The following is a 20,964-nucleotide window of genomic DNA, read 5'->3' as shown; positions in this document are numbered from 1 at the left end:
TGTGTTCTGAAGCTCAACCAAAGCCCAAAAGATACAATATTCTCAGTTAATGTATTAGAGCTAATAGAGTTATTTTATTCCAGTTTTACAGAAACTACGAAGTAGGTCTTCTCTAACATTTTAACTCTACCATTCAACAAGAGTCACATAAAATGTCACTCATTATTTCACTGATCGTGTTCAATTATACTTGGATCATGTACTTTTTACATCTCTGAAGCCTTTGTTCAAGTTTGTTGGATCGTGTAGAAAACTATGAAATATGGCTCAATATGAACCTATGACTCCACTAATTTCGACTCAAATATGAGCATGTGTGAATGCACAGAAACTAGTAGTATATTTGCTTAATATTCTGAATACGAGATGCGAGTAAACCTGTGTTATTTTTTGCTAATGATATGCCAATTTAAATCAGTTCATAACAAGGGCAAGCTGCTGTTCTTGATTCTGAGAACCAACTACTTGAAATTATTATATTTTGTAACTGAATATTGAATAATATCCTTCTAGAAATGAACAAAGTATAAGTTCAAGGAGAATTCACCTTCTTATCTACTCTTGACCAATTTCAACCTCAAGCAAAGGAAGTAATTAAAAATGAAGATGAAATCTTTCGATTTAACATCCCATGATTATGCCCTTTAGGCTAAGGGAGACGATGATTAAGGTAAATGAATGATAATGGAAGAATTGGTGGAATGAGAAAGTGGGAGGAAATGGGAGTACTCCGAGAAACCCCACGGACACGATGTTGTCCAGCACAAACTGACTTGGCCGGGCATCGAATCTAGGACTCCATGCACTAGAGGTAAGCGCTCTAACAGTAAGCCACCATGCCCCCAGGAAGTAATTGTCTAAAAGAAAACACACGCTATGTTTAAAGAAAATCAGAGAACTTTCATGAGATTGTTGTGAAACACATTTTTCAATCTAGAGTTAAATTCACTGCTCTATTTTTAACCGATTTCAATCCAAGGCAAAGTGTTAATTGAGAAGCCTCACATAAAATATTCACTATATCGAATGATTTATACGAAAATTATCACCATAAACTTTATTACATGATACATATGGGCAAGCACCCTGGTTAAGATTGAATTTGCTGCCATTTTTCTTTATCCCTAACCGATTTCAACCCCTAGGTAATTGCCAAGTTTCACCCAAAGTGGATATATTTCCCCCAAGTTGCAGTTGAGGATACACAATGCGTGTGTGGATAGAAACTTGCTTCAATAAAATGTATGAAATTGGGACTGGTAAAAATAGTTTAATTTATTGAATACAATCAATTGGAATAATATACATTTGTAATCACACATACAATATTTATAATTTCACTGGAGTGAGACATGCTTCTAAAGCATTCTGGAAAAATCTACATAGTATCTTGATTATGTAACAAAAAAAAAAAAAAGCTAGCTACCTTAACAGTTTTAAAAATAGCATTACATGAGAATTGTAACTTTGTACCTAACAAAGCAAATAATATTTGTTTGAAGAAGTACTGTATCTTAAAGAAGCAATTGTGTTAAAGAGAAGGCGGTGTTATCGGTGATTCATCTTTCTAGGCTTTTTATGACTTCTTGATAACTGTTATGACGCTCTTAAAACACACAAGTCAAACAAACAATAGTGAATAAACGATTACGACTTTCCCCTTCGTGTGATAATCCGTATCATCGCACAACCTGGTTGGTTATGTGGCATTTCCATTATTCTTTCATATATTGAGAAATCAATTCCAAATATATATTGTTGCTTAAGACAACACAAATGATGAATTTCCATCAACCTTATATCAGCTCGAAATCTGTTAGTAAGTCAATGTACCGAACACTCTAGGTAGCAGTGTTTCTTCCAGACACGTTTCCCGCCGGAGCTCTGAGTGTGCCCCCCCTCCCCCCAGACGAGACCAAAATAATACGTCTATAATGAACTAATAAATAAAATAGTACAGCAGTGACTCCCCGGGAACATTTTTTCTGAAAGAACGACTGCTAGGTAGGCCAATGCGCTTCTAAGTGGTTGGTACTTAAGTACTAGGAGTAAGTATTAGAACTGATGACTATACCGCATACACCAGTTATTTACGTCTATTTGCTGATTTTTAAAACGTATTTTCACTATTTCCTCAATATTACAGTTATGCTATGTGTAGGGTCGGATCCAAGATTTTCTGAGGGGGGTGCAGCATAGCTACCAAAATAATCACTCACTGAAACTCTTCAAAGTGACATGTGACAATATTCTTTACACCGGATAACGCTGATACATAGAACGAAGGGGAGAGGGAGTATTTTAAAGTGGGTTGCGAGTGACAGAAAAATGTGTTCTTCTCTCTTCCTCCCTTTCTACGTGACAAATGTTATATTGTTTTGCTTGGTGAATCCTTTTCCTTCAACTCCAGAGAATCGACTTAAACTATTGCGTTTGCAAATCTTTCTTTCTTTCTTTGGAGCCCCAAACGGAAACATGACGGCAGAAATGTTCGTAAAGTGTTGCTATTATCTGTTAGTTTCTCATTTTGGATAATGTATATCTACAATGAAAGGGGGTGCACGTGCACCAATGCAGCCCCCTAAATCCGGCCCTGGCTATGTGTTATTTATGATTAACATAAACGAGACGTACGCGAGAGGTAGTTATAGCAATAACCATTTTTTTTTAAAGCAATTTAGAGATTGATAAATTTACATTAATATTTATGATTTGTTGTTGTTTCTGTTACTGAAATGAAAGAATAGAGTTTTGGAGGAATGATTTAAAAGCGTGTAATTTTACGTTTATTGTGTTTGTTGTAACTTTTTAAGCCTTGATTATGACTAGCCACTGACGAATATGAAACGAGTATTTACTTTAGAATTGTGATGTAAAATAGAAGTTTGGTTCGTGTGGTTTTTTAATAATGAGATAGACTTTAAACTGTAGATACGATATTTTTGAGGTTTTTGTTGCAATTACTTTTGATTTTGGAAAGCGAAGTAGTTTTGATTCTTGACCCTAGTTAACGTTATGGACTTCTTGTATTTGTGATGACATTGTAAGTACGAGTATTTATAAATTTACTTTTTCATTATATTTGTCGATGTATGAACTTATATGATGACCTGTGAAATGTAGATGGCTTTAGTATTTGGAAATAATTTTAAAGATATAATTACATAGCAGTTTTTACACATAAATAATTTATTAATTAATTACAATTGAGTTTTGAAATATTTGTTTTTTATTGTTTTTTGAAAGTTATTTAAAGAGTAATGAACTAAAAATACAATCACGGACAAAAGTTTAATAATAACGTTGAATAGCGTCCGTGACAATATTAAAAAAAAAAATCTTTAAACCATCGCAGGTTAAAAATCAAAAGGTATTTATAACTGAAATGTCATAACACAAATTAGTGTTCCCAGAAATTTCCTCGTTAACAAGTGTCATCAACGTCTATGATATCACAAAGGAATTTCTGGGAAATCCTATTATTTTTACGTTCGAGCGACAATAGAAGATAATAGAATCTGGTAATTGTGAAAATAATCGAATTCTAGGTTTCAACGAATTCACATATTTCATATATATAAAAAAAAAAAAAAAAAAGTGCCAAAAGTTATTCTTGGGTGTCTATTCGTTGTAAGATGTGTATATGATACGCTCAAATGACCCTATCATTCAACGTATCTACATCAATCTTAAGGTTTTCCAACGTATTCAGCAGGAGTGAAATACATAACCCATAGTTGTAGAAATCACCCTTCATGTGATATTTATTTTCCGCTTAGAAACCAAAGATCTATAGACCATAGAATTTCACAAGTTTCTGTAACCGTGCCAAATTTGATCCAGGTCCGATGAGTTCAGTTGAATTCCTACGATATAGAGTATCGTGTCATTGATTCTGCAGGACAGATTCAAATGAAGGATCAATGAAAACTACTCTTGTACTGGTTAGGTATTTCCTATTGACGAAGGAGTCAAAGTAAATTTCTCCAGTGTCTTAGCTTGGAATAATAATAGTAATAACACAGCCGACTTTAGGATATGCAGGATCCAACTGGAAATAATTTTGGTGGTTAGCTCCCATGTTCACAGCTAACATGCACCAAGGTCTCCACGGTAAATTACATTTTAATATAAAATTGCATGCATGTAAGCCAACAAGTAACTAATAATCTTTGTATATCACCTTTGTAAAGCGCATAGTCACAATACTACTTTTTAAAGTAACTGTGTAATGATTTATTAGAAAACTTTTTTTTTTCATAAAGAAATGAAAATTTATGTGCACTATTGGGAACAAATTATACTTTCTAAACTTCTAAATCTTTCTTAACGTGCATAAACTATATAGGAGTCATATTATTATTCATTTCTATTATAATAAAATTAGTCTTCTTGCTGTATTTTCTACAAAGGCTTTCAGAGTTTTATCTTTCAGATCAAACTCCTGCTAATTCAAATTTGGGGTTAGTGTAAGGGGACAAATTTTGCCGATAGATGTCACTACAGTCTTCGTATCTCTCCCATGTATTTTCTACCTTTCACGAAAATCTACAAATTCTTTTATAAATTTCAGCCTAGAGACTTCAAATTTTTAGAGAAAGAACTTCATAACCTATTAAAGGGAACAATCCGTGCCGATTTTTTTTATTTAGAATTTTCTTCATTGTTGAAACAGTTCCAGTGTTAGTTTCGATATCCATTTCAACAATCAACCCATTTCAACAATGAAGAAATTTCTAAATAAGAAATCGGCACGGATTATTGCCTTCGATAGATTATGAAGTTCCTTTTCCAATAATTTGAAGTTTGTAGGTTGAAATTTGTAAGAGAAATCGTGAATTTTCGTGAAATAGAAAAAATACATGGGTGAGATACGAAGACTGTAGTGCCATCTATTGGCAAAACTTGTCCCTTTAAACCAACCTTAACAGACAAAATTCCAGATTGTTAAAATGTTCTTGCTGAATTTATCACCTCAAGTAACCTAACCAACTAACCACTGGCACAACAGTCCTTTCTGGGCCTGAACCGCGCCAACACCATATGTTAGCGACCTCCAACCTAGAGATAAACTCGTAGTCAGAGCGTTGTGTCGCCCTGTTTCTTAACAGGCGTACCAAGAGCTTTCTATACCTAGTGGTTGTCATGCTTTTTATTCACGTGACTCACTAGTTTCCCTCACGACACTAGGTGGATGTTGAAAATTGGGAAGCACCGACTGCGAATCGAACCTGCGATCACGCGAACGTGAGTCCAACGTTCTTAACCACTACACTATGCTGTCCTCTAGTATCTCAAGTAAGTTTTGATTAGTTTCAACTTGGAAAACTCTTTTCTTTACATGCCAAGTCTCTGTCATAAAAATCGTATACTGTAATGTGTTCTTGTGCGTATTTGACAATCGGGAGTAGATTGCACCCTAATGTAAGGCTTAATTACAAATAAATAAATAAATCTTTCAATTTAACGTAGGCTAAAGGAGACGGATGATTAAAGCAAATGAATAATGATGGAATGAGAATGTGGAATGAAACGGGAGTACCCAACGAAACTCACGGACACAATGTTGTCCATCACGAACTTACTTCGCCGGGGATCAAACCAGAGATCTCACGCACGACAGGTAAACACTCTACCATTGATCCACCATACCCCTCCCCCCACATTCAAAGCAATCAGTCCAATCGGCTTAAGTCCTGCCTGATAAACGCGCCATAGACGCACGCACTTGCATTACCAACATGTATGAAAGGTTTCTTTCATCATGCATCTTGAAAGAATTTTTTGCCCACACACGTACCAACGTGCTGTCCAACATACTGAAAGTAGTTGGAGAAATGTGGAGGACGAGGAAACGCGTGCTTTTTCTTTCTGCAACTGCACGACCTTGGCATGCGACGGAGGAGAGACTCACGTGATTTCTTCCGCTGTCGTGATTGGCGGACCTAAATATAAAACAGCCACCTTGCATGAACGAGCCCATACACGGTAAACATGCATGCAGAACGGCAGAAACATCAAACATGTTTTCAGAAGATTTTGAAAACTTTCAACATGAATGAACGAGGCCATACACGATCAACTTGCCTGTGGTTTTATCATTTTTTATGCAAATCGGGCTGTTTCTTCAGGCATGTGTTTACATGTATGGGCCGCAATTAACATGGTACCCTTATCAATATGAGACACGTGATTCTTATGTCAACAAAAAGAGCTCCTTCGTGGCTAAGCGGTTAGCGTACGCGCCTTTGGCGTGGAAGACCCGGGTTCGATTCCCGGCGGGAGCTCCTGTGGTTCGGATTCCACGTTAATCAGTAGGTCAACATCTCATATAGCCTCGCTGCTGAACGGGACGTTAAACACAAAATCAACACTCAATCTTATGTGAACAAAGGTGTTTTAATATTACAAATTTATTTTATTAACATTGTAAAAATTCATATTTTATTTTTTATAATCTACCTACCTTAAACTGTTAAAACAATGTTAAAATACACTGCTTGACAATGTAAAAAAAAAAAATAACAAACTAGCTTAACTAATGTCAAAAGAAAGACAAAATAGGTACACAAATATTAGGGATAAGACTTTGTAACAGCGATGTTAATATGTAATTATGGGAGGGCGAAGGCGAAATATAGGCCTATAAAGTAAAACATAATACTCACTGTTTCTTCAAAACAAAACAAAACTACGTTAATAATATTATCTACTGGTTGTAGGATTTTGTAACCCTCTCGAAAATAACAACACTTGTCTTTATCAGCAACATCACAGCCACAAAAAAGCATCTTTAAAACGTTTACGATTTATTAGTATACTTATTATACCTTGTTCTGCCCGAGTCCATTCATTGCTTGAAGCAACCCATAAACATAAGGTAGCGGAACATGATTTGAAGGTCATTTCAAAACTTGTGTGTAGACAGCTGTAATTTACATAGCATCATTTTTTTCTATACTATTTGGCGCCATATTGAGTTTTCATCCTCTCCTCGGCTGGGAATAAGTATATTTACAATGCGAGGGTGGAATTTCAATGATATGCTTATTTACTAGTCGTCACGCTTCTGAGGTATCATCAATGAAGTTGAAAAACGAACGCCTTTGCGTGGGGCCAAGACAGCAGGTATTCTAACTTGGGCGATAAAAAATATGAATACTTCTACGGTTAATGAAAGAGCTAACGAGCTATGAGTTAAAATAACTGTATTTATCAGAAGTTTTACCAATTAAAAATTAGGTATCGCTAATTTACGAATTTCAAAATACTTCCGCCTCTTCTTAACAGCCATTAGTATTATACATATTACGAATAATGCAAATGAAATGTAAATGAAATGAAATGAAATGGTGGAAGAAGAAAGTGGGAGGAAACGAGAAAACACTGGAACCAAACCAAGGACCGGTTCGATTCCTGGTGGAGCCACTCGGTCGAAAAATTGTAAAAAGCTTTTTCAGGCTAGCCATCCTGAATGAGGTTTTCCTGGTTTTCCATCATTAGGCAAATGCTGGGGTGGTACCTAACTCATAGGCATGCGCGCTGACTGCGTGGGTGCTCCAGGGCTCCAGCACCCACACAAATAATCTTGTGGGTGCGGTGCACTCACAAGATTTTTAGTTTGGACCCGGGTTTGAACCCGTTTCTCTTGCGTTTAAGTCAGCGTGTTGTCAACTGAGCTAGGGCAGCCCCAACTTATTCTTATAGTACCGACATATTTTACTTTATCATAGCACAGCCCTTTATGACAGTGTTCATAAAAGATTTTGACTAAAAAAATAAATCAATCAAATACAGCGACTTCCCTGAAAATATATAGGCTAACACGTTCCGCCATTGATATGCACCCACATAAATTTTGGAAAGTCAGCGCTGTTGCTTATAGGTCCTAGGCCGCTTGCTTCCTTCTCTCTGCCTGGATAGTGTGCTCGCCGAGGGACGTCTTTCTCATACGTGACGGGCTAAATGGCCGTGTAAATAGCCATAGATGCCGAAAGCCCAGAAATTTAAATCCCAAACCAAGGACCCCATATACCAGAGCTAAACGTTCTATCACTGAGCCACCGCGATCCTCATGAATACTGTAAACAAGCAACGCAAGTCAATACTTATAACGTCTTTTGTATATAACATTATTCCAGGTCCAATAGAACTTTTGTAGCCTGCTAGTTTGGATTTATAAAGAAGGGTGATGCTTTTAATATCCGTTAACCTTTGAGTGTATTGTCATTAATGGTTTTATTTCAAACATTAAATCAATATTGTGAATTCTGACTTAAAAAATAAGAGAGAGAAAGAGAGAAATTGCTGCTTTTATCCATTTTCTTGCAGAGGTGTTGCCAGTTGAATATAATTTTATTAAGATTTTCTGTGATTATAAAAGTATGTAATCTCAAAATGTTAAAAATAACGCATCCGCCTCCGCTTCTATTTGTACTAATACTACTTTTCTTATTTTCAGAGCCATCTCACCCTGAATTCCGCCGGAGATTTGAAGATACCACTGTCCACGAGCTCTCTTGAAATACGACGTTGTGCGAGGTTAAGTGTAAATTCCTACGCATTTTCACAACTCGTTGGTCTTCGCAAAATCCAGATAACAAATGTAACTGAAGTAGCAGTGGATAAAGACGCATTTCTATGGAATAAGAGAAATAAAGGTGAACTAGGCATTGAAATTCGCATTACGAATGCTAGCATTGATGACCTGCCTAGTTATGCCATTTCTGGTAAATACGATGCCATCACATTTCAAAATGTGCGTATGAAAATTATTAAACCATTTGCTATCACAAATCTTCAAGAACTAGAAAGACTTGAAATGCGTGATTGTATTGTAAACTTAATAGATTCGCAAGCGTTCAAAAAATTTAGTGTTGAAAATCTTTCTGTTACGAACTGTAAATTAGAAAATATACAAACTAGAGCTATGTTCGAGCTTAGCGTTCAAAACGAAGTGCGACTAGTCAATTTGAAAATTGGTGCCATACGAAATAAAGCATTAGCCCTACATGGTCCCCGTAAATTCTATTTTACTAGCAACGAGCTAGGTCTCTTCGAATCTGAAGCTATCCAGCTAAATGCTAGTGGTCATGTGTTCATCCAGAACAACGTAATTGGGAAACTGGAAACCGATGCATGGGTTGGCATACAACCAGACATTGGTGCTTTCCGACAAATTAATTTTAATAACAACACGTTTGAAAGATTCGAAAATGGCTCTCTTGTGTTTAACAAAAGATATGATCCTAGTACAGACCTTAGAATCAGCAACATTTTTTTGGATCAGCCATGTTTCTGTCAATGCTTCAGTCAAATAGCTGGAGAACTATCACATGCTGAACCCCACAAAGAACTATCACCATTCGTTAAAATTCTTATTAAAGCCACGTCTTGTAGGAAAAACAACCAAAAATATATTGCATTGGAAGAATTTCAAAAAACTAGTTGTGGACATAAAAGTAATCGCGTTCCTCTAATAGTTGGAATAGTAGTGGGACTTGTATTACTACTAATAATAATAGTATTAGTATTTATATTGTGTAAAAGGAAAGCTAGGAAAAGACAATTAGGGGTGAGGAGAATTGAAGAACAGGAAAAGAAGCTAGCTAATACCAAAGATGTTTCACCTTCTAGATATATGATGGTAGTTCCTGATGTTAAAACATACAGAGAAACAGAAGTACATGTGATCGTGGAAAAAGCTGAGCCATTGCAGGAGGAAGAATTCCCTTTGCAAGAATATGGCGATGATGATGATGAGAACGAAACAGCTGTTAAGTATTAGTTTGTTATAAATGAAAGTTTGAATATAACTGCCAGTACATAATGTGCGAAACAGTGGCTGTGAGTATTGTATATCTTAGTTTAATTGGTGAAGAAATGAAACACTTCTGTGATTAGTTACTAGATGCATGACCAGGTACAAAAAACACTCTACTTCATTAATGACAGTTCTGAGTGTAATCCTAAGATAACAATGAAACATGTGGAACAAGCAAGCAAAAAAAAAAAAAAAAGTATCAATGATATAAACATTTGTAACCGAACTTTCGTTTTTTTTTTTTTTTCTGAACAATCTAAAAGTATTGTTTTATCTGCTGTGCAGATGTATACATAATGTCAAAGTGTGTGATTACCCGTAGCATTGCTCGGATACATGAAGTTATTTCTATCAGATCCTAGAATGAACCAGACTCTCATGTGAGTTGTCACGACGAGGTATCTTCACATAAAATTCAACATTGTCACAAGATTAACGCATAGATATTAAGTTATACTATTTTGTATCATTCAACTAATTGACTATAAAATTCTTTATTAAGGTTTAGACTTACTCTTGGGTTTTGTATTCGAACACTTTAAGTCTTAAAAACTCAAGCATTTACTTATCGAAAATTAAATACCAATCGCGGCTTCATATTTGCCAGATGCAGAAAGTATATCTACAGTTTATGTCGATAAGAAGAAAGCATATGTTACCGGTACATTAAGACTACAAATGAAATATGCAAATTTACTTCTGTTAGTACCAGTAGTCACTTGCCAAAACGGAATACACTTTTTACTTGTTGTTTTCTTGTGTCTTCGTAACTTCCAAACGAACTGACCAGCTGGACAATAGTTTCACGACTGTACAGAGAATCACATTCTCTCTACATCAAATTAAACTAAATTAAAATTGGTTGACTAGTTTCGAATTAGTAAGTGGTGATACATCCATTTTTGGTGCTGACTGTACAAATTGCAGAAACATGTCTAAAATTTACAATTCAATCAGACAATAATTTTGCAGACTAATGTCCCCTATTCGATCGCAAGTTTATTTCTGTTCTTCAGGACTGATTAGAAAGATTTAAAAACGTAATTTTACAATGTTATTACAGCGATTATTACCTAGTATCATAAATAATGACGAAAATTCTTTAATTCGAAGCATTTGAATACTGATAATTTTTTTAAAAGTTTCTTTACATGGTAGTACACAAAATGTATAAATGGGAATACATTGTATCTATAAAAATATAATCACATAGACAAAAACATACTTGTCAACCTCCAAATTGTCCTTACAGATGCATGTAGTGTTGATATCTGGGTTTCTCATAGCACCCTCCAAACTGATGGTATTTGAGAGCATTACGTTAGAGAATATTAAAAGCATATGTATATCGCACAAAGAAACAAATCTAGTCTTAGCCTTGTATTTATACATCCGAGTAGTGTGTGTATCTAATTTACTGAAATTACTAATCCAAGGTAAACAAGCTCAAGCGTTATTAATTGAGCAACGAAAATTAGTCATTTCTCTCTATTTTTCTGATAAGAAATTTTGTATTTAAAATATTTGTTAATAAATTTTGCACTTAAGTTTTCCTTATGGTGTACAATTATGTTTCTTCAGTTTGTACTGTGCCTTGAGTAATTTTATGCACTTGAAAAGATAGCTTTTCAGTTATAATGGTACAAAAGTTGTTACTCCAAGTATTTTCTCATTAACAACTTTAAAGATGTGGAATTTTAAAGAATAACGGCAATATAATATAAGACAAACGAATATAGCAAAATTAGTATGTACGAGGCGCATTCAGGAAGTAACTTTCCCACACGTCCCACAGCTAGGAAACCGTATGTTGGGGGAAGCAACTGCCTGCACGTGAGAGAGTAAGGTCCTAGCATGGCGCATGCGCCAGCGGAACTTCCCTAGTGCTCTTAGTAGCGTCATACAAGTGGTTGAAGATGCACGTTCCTATTCCAGTTCCGACCGTGTGAAGTGCGAGCGATGATATTTTTTTTGAATGCCCAGGGCATAGCGCCGACTGAAATCCATTGTTAGCTGTGCCAGGTCTATGGGCCTAATGTTATGAGCTAGCAGATGGGGCGTTGCTGGTATGGACAATTTGCAACAGGGCGCCAAAATGGGCAGATATCCTGCAGCAGTTCGGCTGGAACATTTTGGATCATCCATCGTATGGCCCGGACCTCGCTCCAAGCGATTGTCATCTGTTTCTACACCTCAAGAGATTCTTACCGGGTCAGCATAAGCATTTTCAGAATGACGGAGAGGCGGGGGAGGTTGTCAAATAGTGGTTCCAATTTCAGGCGGACAAATTTTATAACACAGGTATAGACAAGTTTGTTCCACGGTATAACAAATGTCTGAATTCCGGTAGTTAGTATGTTGAAAAATAGCTAAACACACCCTGTATCTAGTACAATAAATGTAAGGTCTTTGGGAGAGTTACTTTCTGGATGCGCCTGGTATATGTTTATTAATCGGCCAATTAATACAGTTTCAACACTATTAAAACTATTGCGAGATTATTATTGTAATTTAATTTAAAAAACAGTTGTGCTTTATTGTAAATTTAATCTTATTTTGTCCGAGCACGTGAATATGCTCGAATTACACAGCACAGAAAGTAATAAGGATAATCATACTTTTTTTAATTGCCTGGAAACTCCTCACTTGTTATTAGGTATTTAAAGAAATGCTTTGGCTTATTGTTCATTTCAGATGTACAAAATTTATAAAGTTCTGCACAAATGTAAATGACAAAACGCTGTTTTAATTAGAAAATGTTTTGACATTAAATTTTAATGTTTACAAAACAACAAGTTTTTCTATTTTGTCTTAAGTTTAATAATAACTAGCATATATTACCCGCTTCGCTGGGTTGAAATGAAAATTTAAATGCACAACTCCGTATCTCATGTCTGTAGTACCCGTTAAATATGCTGTTTTCGTTTTAAATGGCATCGATTTAAACAGCATCGGAAAGATCAATGATCATCTCGGCGACCCCGGAAACCATGTATATGACACTAATATTGGTCATTTTCGATCATATATAAATATCTCTTCCTCCCCTCTCCCAAGTTGCGGGGTTGAATTTGAATTTAAACGTTATCAAAAGTATCACTGTTCATCTAAGCGACCCAGAAAACTATAAATTCGACACTGATAGCGGCCATTTTCGATTATTTATATATGTATATCTTTCTCCCCTCCCCCAAGTGGCGGGGCTGATTTTGGATTTAAACAGGATCGCAAATATATATATATATATATAACCCCCTCCTCCGTGCTGCGGCACACGGGATCAGAATTGTCACTGTTAATCTCAGCTACTCCTAAAACTATGGATTCGACACTAATATTAGTCATTTTCGATCATTTTTAAATGTTTATCCCCCTCCCCTACGATGTACCCTTCCGAACTATCAGGCTGAACTTGGATTGCAACAGCACCAGAAGTGTCACTGTTTCTCTCATCAACCCCGAAAACTACGAATTCAACACTAATATCAGTCATTTTTGATCATTTTTAAATTTCTCCCTCTCCCCTCCCCTCCGCTTAATCGTCAAAGTGAATAGCCTAAAGTAAATCCTGCCCTTAACTCATGTATGATGAAAATTTGATTGAGATCGGTCGGGTAGTTAAGAGTGATGAAGTCACAAAGGCAGTCATTATATATATCCCCCTCTCCTCCCCTAGGTTGGCTCGTCAAAGTGAAACGATGAAAAAATACCCAAGGCCCGATCTTCATATATATGTTGAAAATTTGATCGAGATTGGTTGGGTGGTTCAAAAGTTATGTTGTTTTATTAGTTTTTATTTATATGTCCCCTCCCCTAGGATGTACCGTTAAAGTGAAATTACAAAAATGTTTCCAGATCCGAACCTCATGTATTGAAAATTTGACTGAAATCAGTAGGATAGTTCAAGAGTTATTAAGTTACAAAAATAGCCACTTTCAGTCTTATATAAATTGATTTTTATATACCTCCCCCTCCTTCTCCACCCCTATGTTGCTCCGTCAAATTTAAATCATAAAAACGATCCCAGGCCTGAACCTCATCTATGTTGAAAATTTGATCAAAATTGGTCAAGTGGTCCAGGAGTTATTAAGTTTCATTTATTTTTCTATACCCCCGCCTCTCAGTTCTACAATCAAAGTGAATAGCCTAAAACCAGCCCAGCCTCGAACCTCATCCATGTTAAAAATTTGATCGAGATCGGTCGGGCGGTTCAGGAGATTTAGAGTCACAAACATAGTGATTTTCAATTTTATATATATATATAGATTACACACACAGTTTTAAATTAGAAATGCTTTTATCGCATATGATTCTTAGGTACACTCATGTTTAGAGATATAGGGTTAAGTTTTTTCCTTAATTTTTTTTGTCAGGGAAATTTTGGTAGAAATCTCCATTTCCCCCGCAAAAAGTCGTTTTTTTTTTATTTCTAGTCATAGTTTTAAAATACCTATCTTGCAAAACTTTGGCTATAATCCACGTATATTCTACTTCAAATTTTAAATTCAAGTAAAAGTATTAAAATATCTCCTGTGAATAAGTGTTTTTTTTTAATGAGAGTAATTTTTGGACATAGTTGTACAACTGTATCTAAAAAGAGTATGCTGTAACGTCTTGATGGTGGATTAATCGTACACGGGATTACTTTACCATCAAAACGTCAGAATATTCTCTTATTAATTTGTAAATAGTTTCAAACACAATGAGCACATCTGAAATATAATTTAATGTAACTGAAATATACCAGATTTTTTTTATTTATTTATTAGACATACTGATATAAACGATCAATTCAGAAGTAATGAGACGAAAGAAAAAAACAAAGATTTTTTACTGCAAATATTCTTCACGAATATAACTTTGAAGACGTCGATTTTGAAGAAAACAGTACACGTAATCGAATATGATAAGATAATCAAATATATTAAAATAATTATGTATACGTTAAATTAATCGGCTAATTTATTAATTTTTAACAAAATGAAATATATTTGGAACTGGTCACTATAAAATATATTTTAAATAATAATTCGGCAAGAACATTAATATTAGTTGTTTGATTGATTGATTTTGAGTTTTACGTCCCGTTCAGCAGCGAGGCTATATGAGACGTGGACCTACTGATTAACGTGGAATCCGAACCACATGAACTCCCGCCGGGAATCGAACCCGGGTCTCCCACGCCAAAGACGCGTACGCTAACCGCTTAGCCACGGAGGAGCTCTAATATTAGTTGTGTTTGAGAATTTCATCTTATTTATCATGTCTGCTAATGTTTCCAAAATATCTCCAAATTAACCTCACAAATTTCTTATAAACACGGATCTTAACTTCTGATGCTTCTACATTCAAACCGAAATGACATATAATGAAATGATCGTATATTTACGAACAATGACTGGTAATCTGATATATGTGCGACTATTTTGTGTATTTTCACAATTTAACTTTATTTTGTTGTATAAATGCACTGCAATTTGCGTCTATTCTTTCTATTTTCTGACCAAACAACAGACTTGCCAATCGAGATACCAGTGGCGGAGATAAAAACCTTACAAAGCTCGTAGCAAAAAAAAAAAAGTTATTACAAAAGGCTTCATCATGAATAAAGATAATACACATTGCTTTGGATATTCTCCGTGTAACTACTGTCTTTTCAAAACAAATTAGTATAATTAAAAGTGCTCGTAAGACTTGTGCCCACTTTTTCAGATTTTTAAAGATACTGCTGAAACCAAAGTTATTTTTTAAAAGTAGTCCTCGTTCTTACTTATTTCTGAACCAAAGCTCATGAAGTTAAAACTGATTTAAAACGTATTATTTGAAAACGAGGAATACTTTAACAATACAACCTGTTTCTAAGCAGTATTTTCTAAATACTTAATAATTACGCAAATTAAATGTTAGTGTCTTTGATTTTGATTTCTCTTTTTAAAGATTAATGCGCAAACTTTCGTTTAAGCCGCAAAATTGACAATATATTGCTCCAATTTTATAGGGTGAGAATAATCATAATTATCTTATATTTTCCTATTTATTAAGTCAATCATATACTGTATTTCTTCAAAAGTATGCTTTCAATAGGCCTATAAACACTGAAGTGATGTATGATACGTTTTGATTCTGACCCAGTCGCTAACAAATAAACAAACAAAAAAGAGAGAGAAAGAAAGCACCCCATACATGTTCTATTGTCAAAAGTTTGGAACGAATTGGCCAAATTTTAATATGGTTTACAGTAATACACAGGGTTTAATTTTCTATACATCCAAGAAAATTGTACTCATGTTGATTAACAAACAGCAAAATATGTAGAGAGTACGTACATATATACGTCGAAGGAGACTGCACAAAAAACTTTACAGAAGAGTTTGCCCGTATTTCCTAATGCATACAAGAAATTAGCAAGCACATTCCAAGCCAATAAATACTTTACCACACAGGCACTTACCAAAGAAAATGCATCGTCGTTAAATGAAAGTTCTCTTTCCCATCCTGCGAGCGGCTTGAAGGCTCTATCATTAGGATTGGATATTACAAGAATGACATTTTAAAGATGAATTTCGTTTTATAATATCGTAGGGGAACTTACGAACATACTGTACTTAAATATGTTTTATAACGATTATGAATTATCAACGCTTCATACATGCACATAAAGCAATTGTGCATGTATCTTTATACTGTTCAGAATCCTATACAATAAAGCTTCAATACACAAAAGAGAAGCCCAAGAAACACTCTCTTTATTTCTTATGCTGCTGCATTCATTCTTGGCCCATAAAACCCATTTGTCACATAATCACTCCTCACATGTGTTATTGGAAGAGGAAAAAGAGATTTCACAGTAAAGACGCCATAAATTGTCCAAACTGCTTTTCAAGTGGGCCTTTCGTTTGTCACAATAGACTTAAATGTGCTTTTCATATTAACATTGCCTCTTTCGTTTGATTGTTGTATCGGCCTCCCAGCTCCACTTGGGGAAAATATTGGACTCGGTATGTTATCACAGAAAGCGGAAAGGATCAAAGGATACTATTTGTTAACAAGATTTTAAAAAATCTCTAATAATGATAAGAACCACAATGCTTAAAAAAAAAAAAAAAAAAAAAAAAATTCTGAACTCCCAAACTATGAATACGCATAGGAAATCTTATCTCTCCGTCCGTCTGTCTGCCGACACGTTATCAGAACAAAAATGGTAAGATATGGCAAGATTTTTCTTCTATAACACGAAATTCAGTGACCTAGAATAATTTTACCACTGTTCTTATTTCTGTATTAACGAGCTCTGTTTTCAATATTGTATTCCCATAGAGTAAAATCGTCAGAGAGGAGAACGGAAACGTGCTCCTGAGCTCATATACGTAAATCGGATTTCGGTAGAAGGTGGTGTCTAGATTGACGGTCGTCGTACTGTCAAGACGGCATAAACGTTGATTTTACCCAGACATTCCCCTATACGCCTTAGGAACACGTCTGGTATGGGAACTCTCTGCCTCCCATCATATACACCACCGACACTTAACGATCTAACTACAGTATTATTGTTAAATGCTGGCAAACAATTTAACAGTGATGCCCTGCAGCAAATTTGCCAGTGGTTCATTGTAATCTGATCAGAAAATACAACAATATATTAGATTTGAAATGAAATGAAATCTTTAAGTTTTACATCCCACAGTTATGCCGGTTAGGCTAAAGGAGACGGTGATGATGAGAGATGAGTGAAATGGTGGAATGAAGAAAGTGGAAGGAAACGGGAGAACCCCGAGAAAACCCACGAGCACGGTGTCTGTCCACCACAAAGTCCACACGGCGTGAGCTGGGATCGAACCAGGGACCCCAAGCACCGGAGGTAAACGCTCTACTACTGAGCCACCGCGCCCCCTATATTAGATTTGATTGAAGTTTAACCTTACATTACTTTTTCAGCACGTCCCGATGCTATGTAAGATTGTAAGACTGGGTCTACTGTTTAAAATAGGATCCGAACCACTACCTGGATTTATATCTAAGGTACGTACAGTATACGAGGTATGTTAAAAAAAAGAAAGAGCTATTTTCTAAATAGCAGACCAACGGATGCAAATGAGTGCTCAGGCTATCGTGCGCACCTAGCGGCATATCTTGGTAAAAGATCACCCTTTACTGGGTTCCGATTTATGCGTTAGTTGTCGAAGAACTACCGACTGAATGACGTCGTGCGTAAGTTGTTCACCGGATTAGTGAAAAAAGCAACAAAGAAGCTGGAGGAACAATGCGTGTGAAATTTTGCGTAAAACTAGCGAACATTTTCACAGGAACATTCCACATGCTTAACCAACTTTATAAGGATAACAGCATGAGTCGAATACGGTGCTATGATTGGTTTAAGCGTTTTAAGGAGAGCAGTTAAGGAGAGAAGAAGTTCAATTGACAAAGATCCAATGATCGGACTTTCGTTGTGCCGCAATCTTATTCTTCAGTCTTGGAACCGGTAGACTTCTTTCTATTTCTCACTTAAAATAATTCTGAAAGGGCATTTCCTGTCTATAGAGTAAATCCAGGAAAATGCGACGAGAGTACCGCAAGCCATGGGAAAAGAGTGATTTTTTGCAGACGTAATAAAATTGGAAGAAATGATGGCAACAATGTACTGATAACGGAGGGAGATACCTTGAAGAGAATAGTGGTTTAAACTTTCTATGATGAGTAATAAATAAAGAACAGCAAAAGTTCGTTCTTCTTCGAACACACCTCGTAGTATATTACAGTTGACCGAACATAGACTAATTGTTAGCGTTCTTGCTTTTCAATATGAATATTTCTGGTTGAAATTTTCTGGTCAGCTCGTGTCTGAAGTTTCTCCAGGTTTTCTTCAGTCCTACATGATGAACGCCGTAATAGTACCTTTAAATAAGAATGGAAGCTACCTTTATCCAAAATTAGAAACGAAAACATAATTTCCTTTTTTTTCTATTGCACATTTCTTTACAAACTTTTTCAAAGTGGACACCATTTTTCCTCGACATACAATTTACATGGTTGAATCATCTAGTTAACACATGGAAAAACACAGCTTTCGATTTGCATTTAATGTCTTGAATAACAGTTCCAACAATTAATTCAGATTCTGCGGTTTCTGAACAAATCTTTGATGATATCCCGAAGCAAAAAAATCATTGCACTCAGTCGCATGATCTGGGGTGGCCATTCTGTAATGCCACAACAACACGTTACTCTCTGGTTAATTTTCGATTCATTGCAAGAAAAAACGAACCACAAATACAACACAGTACAGTACAATGTACTATACTATAGATACAATAAACAATCTAACATCAGAGCACAAACACGCATAACAGTTTGAAATATAATCCCATAAATTCTTACGTTTTTTCGCTACTGTTTTCATTTTACTGTGGATATTTATGTTACAAAACTGGAACATTTTTGGAGGTAAGCGACTTTCTTCCCACATTATGAGCATTCCAGTGAATTTCTAAATCACGCTCGTATCATAGTGTGTATGCCAAGAAGAGGCACATCTTTCCGATGTCGTATCTCGTATTCAAAAAATAAAGTATGTAAGTGCCATAGCTAATGCCACTGTTAATGACATACTCTCTACATGCATCTGAATCATTAAATATATTATTTCCTATGTTGATTAGTGCATTTTACGTCAATTAAAATTTTCCTGTTTTCTTGCGCTACCCTATGTAGAGGCTTTAATCAACATCCTTTCCCTTACTTGTGTCGATTTTTAACAATTTCAATGTAAATTTAACAATTTCAATGTAAATCTCGTAAGCCATTATTGTTTGTACGGTACGGCCCGCTCCAGCATAGCTTTCTTTAAAAAGAAATTTGACACCATCCTCTAGCTTGTGCAGAATTATCCTAATAAGTACATCTCGTTTGATTTATCCCTGCATGCAAAAAATTGTGAACTAATTTCCTCGGTTACAAGTTATGTCAGCCGCATGTATTTAATTCTTTTAATATCAGAATGCATTACTTGGTGTGGTGATTTTCTTTTTTAGTTTCTATTTTCCGCTTTAAATCACATCACTCTAACAATACTATAACGCAACAAACCAATAAATAATCTGTGTGTATTGACTTAGTGCTCGTATGTTCTGGTGACTCTGTAAAGTAATGCAAAAAAAAAAAAAAAAAAAGCGCTCATATCTTCCCTCCCGATTTTTTTTTCTCAACCAACAACAGCATATAAAGACACAGCAGCGACTCCATAAAGCAAACACACGAACTTATCATAGGGCCTATAGATGATACAACCTTTATGGGTGACGAGACGAGATGAGAAATATAGATTTCTCGTTTATCTTGCATATTTTGTAGAACTGTCTCGTCTCGATTCTTGAAGAAATATTTTTAGTCTCGTCCTTTCTTGTTCCTTTTGTAAAAAAAAAAAAAAAAAAAAAAAAATGCAAAATTGTTATGCCTTCATTTTTTCTTAATGTCATCTAGATTCTAGAAGTTATCAGAATTCTTCTGCGTCTCGAGAAATCCATGATAGCAGTAATGTAAGAAGATTTAAACCATATTTATTATTGGAATATATTGTATAATGATTTGCGTATCCTTAAACGTTGATAAATGCTCTTCATTGTGTTTGTACAATCACTTTTATTAATTTATAGTTTTTATATATGAATTACGTATCATTAAAGCAGTTTGGAATCTAAGAACTGTCATGTCTCTCGTTTTGGCCCGAGTTAAAAACAAATCTTTACTTTTTACGTCCCACAGTTATGCCGGCTAGGCTAAAAGAGACGGTGATGATGAGAAATGAATGAAATGATGGAATAAAGAAAGTGGGAGAAAACGGGAGAACCCAGAGAAAACACAAGCACATGGTGTTTGTCCACCACAAAGTTCATTTGGCGCGAGCTGGGATCGAACCAAAGATCACATGCACCACAGGTGAACGCTCTACCACTGAGCCACCGCGCTCCTCCCGAATTTAAAATGTAGTTTCTCACGTCTCGTAAGCAACACTAATGACAAAATCTGAAACGGTTTCATCTTTTTAAAAAAATGTTCAGCCCTCTAACAAAAAAAAAAAAAAAGTCTGATCTCAGCTGATTTTAATTACTACTTCGAAATATAATCCCATTCTGCATTAAGTCAAT

General features: G+C 35.5%; 2 protein-coding genes across 11 annotated transcripts in view; one reads left to right on the top strand and one right to left on the bottom strand.

Moving 5' to 3' along the window:
- Window positions 1-12,818, top strand: part of LOC145662336 (uncharacterized) — a 33,216-nt gene extending 20,398 nt beyond the window's left edge. Inside the window, exon 2 of the mRNA XM_081727828.1 lies at window positions 8,462-12,818. Within this exon, the coding sequence (XP_081583954.1) occupies window positions 8,462-9,787 (1,326 nt within the window). The 3' untranslated portion in view covers window positions 9,788-12,818. The remainder of the gene's footprint in view (window positions 1-8,461) is intronic.
- hiw (MYC binding protein highwire) overlaps window positions 1-20,964 on the bottom strand; it is a 638,413-nt gene that overhangs the window by 468,140 nt on the left and 149,309 nt on the right. The gene's annotated exons all lie outside the window — the stretch shown is intronic.

Source organism: Thermobia domestica, chromosome 10, assembly GCF_964235325.1.
Source record: "Thermobia domestica chromosome 10, izTheDome1.hap1.1, whole genome shotgun sequence".
Lineage (NCBI taxonomy): Eukaryota > Metazoa > Arthropoda > Insecta > Zygentoma > Lepismatidae > Thermobia > Thermobia domestica.
Note: the sequence above shows the minus strand (reverse complement) of the source record. Positions and strands in the feature narration are given on the sequence as shown.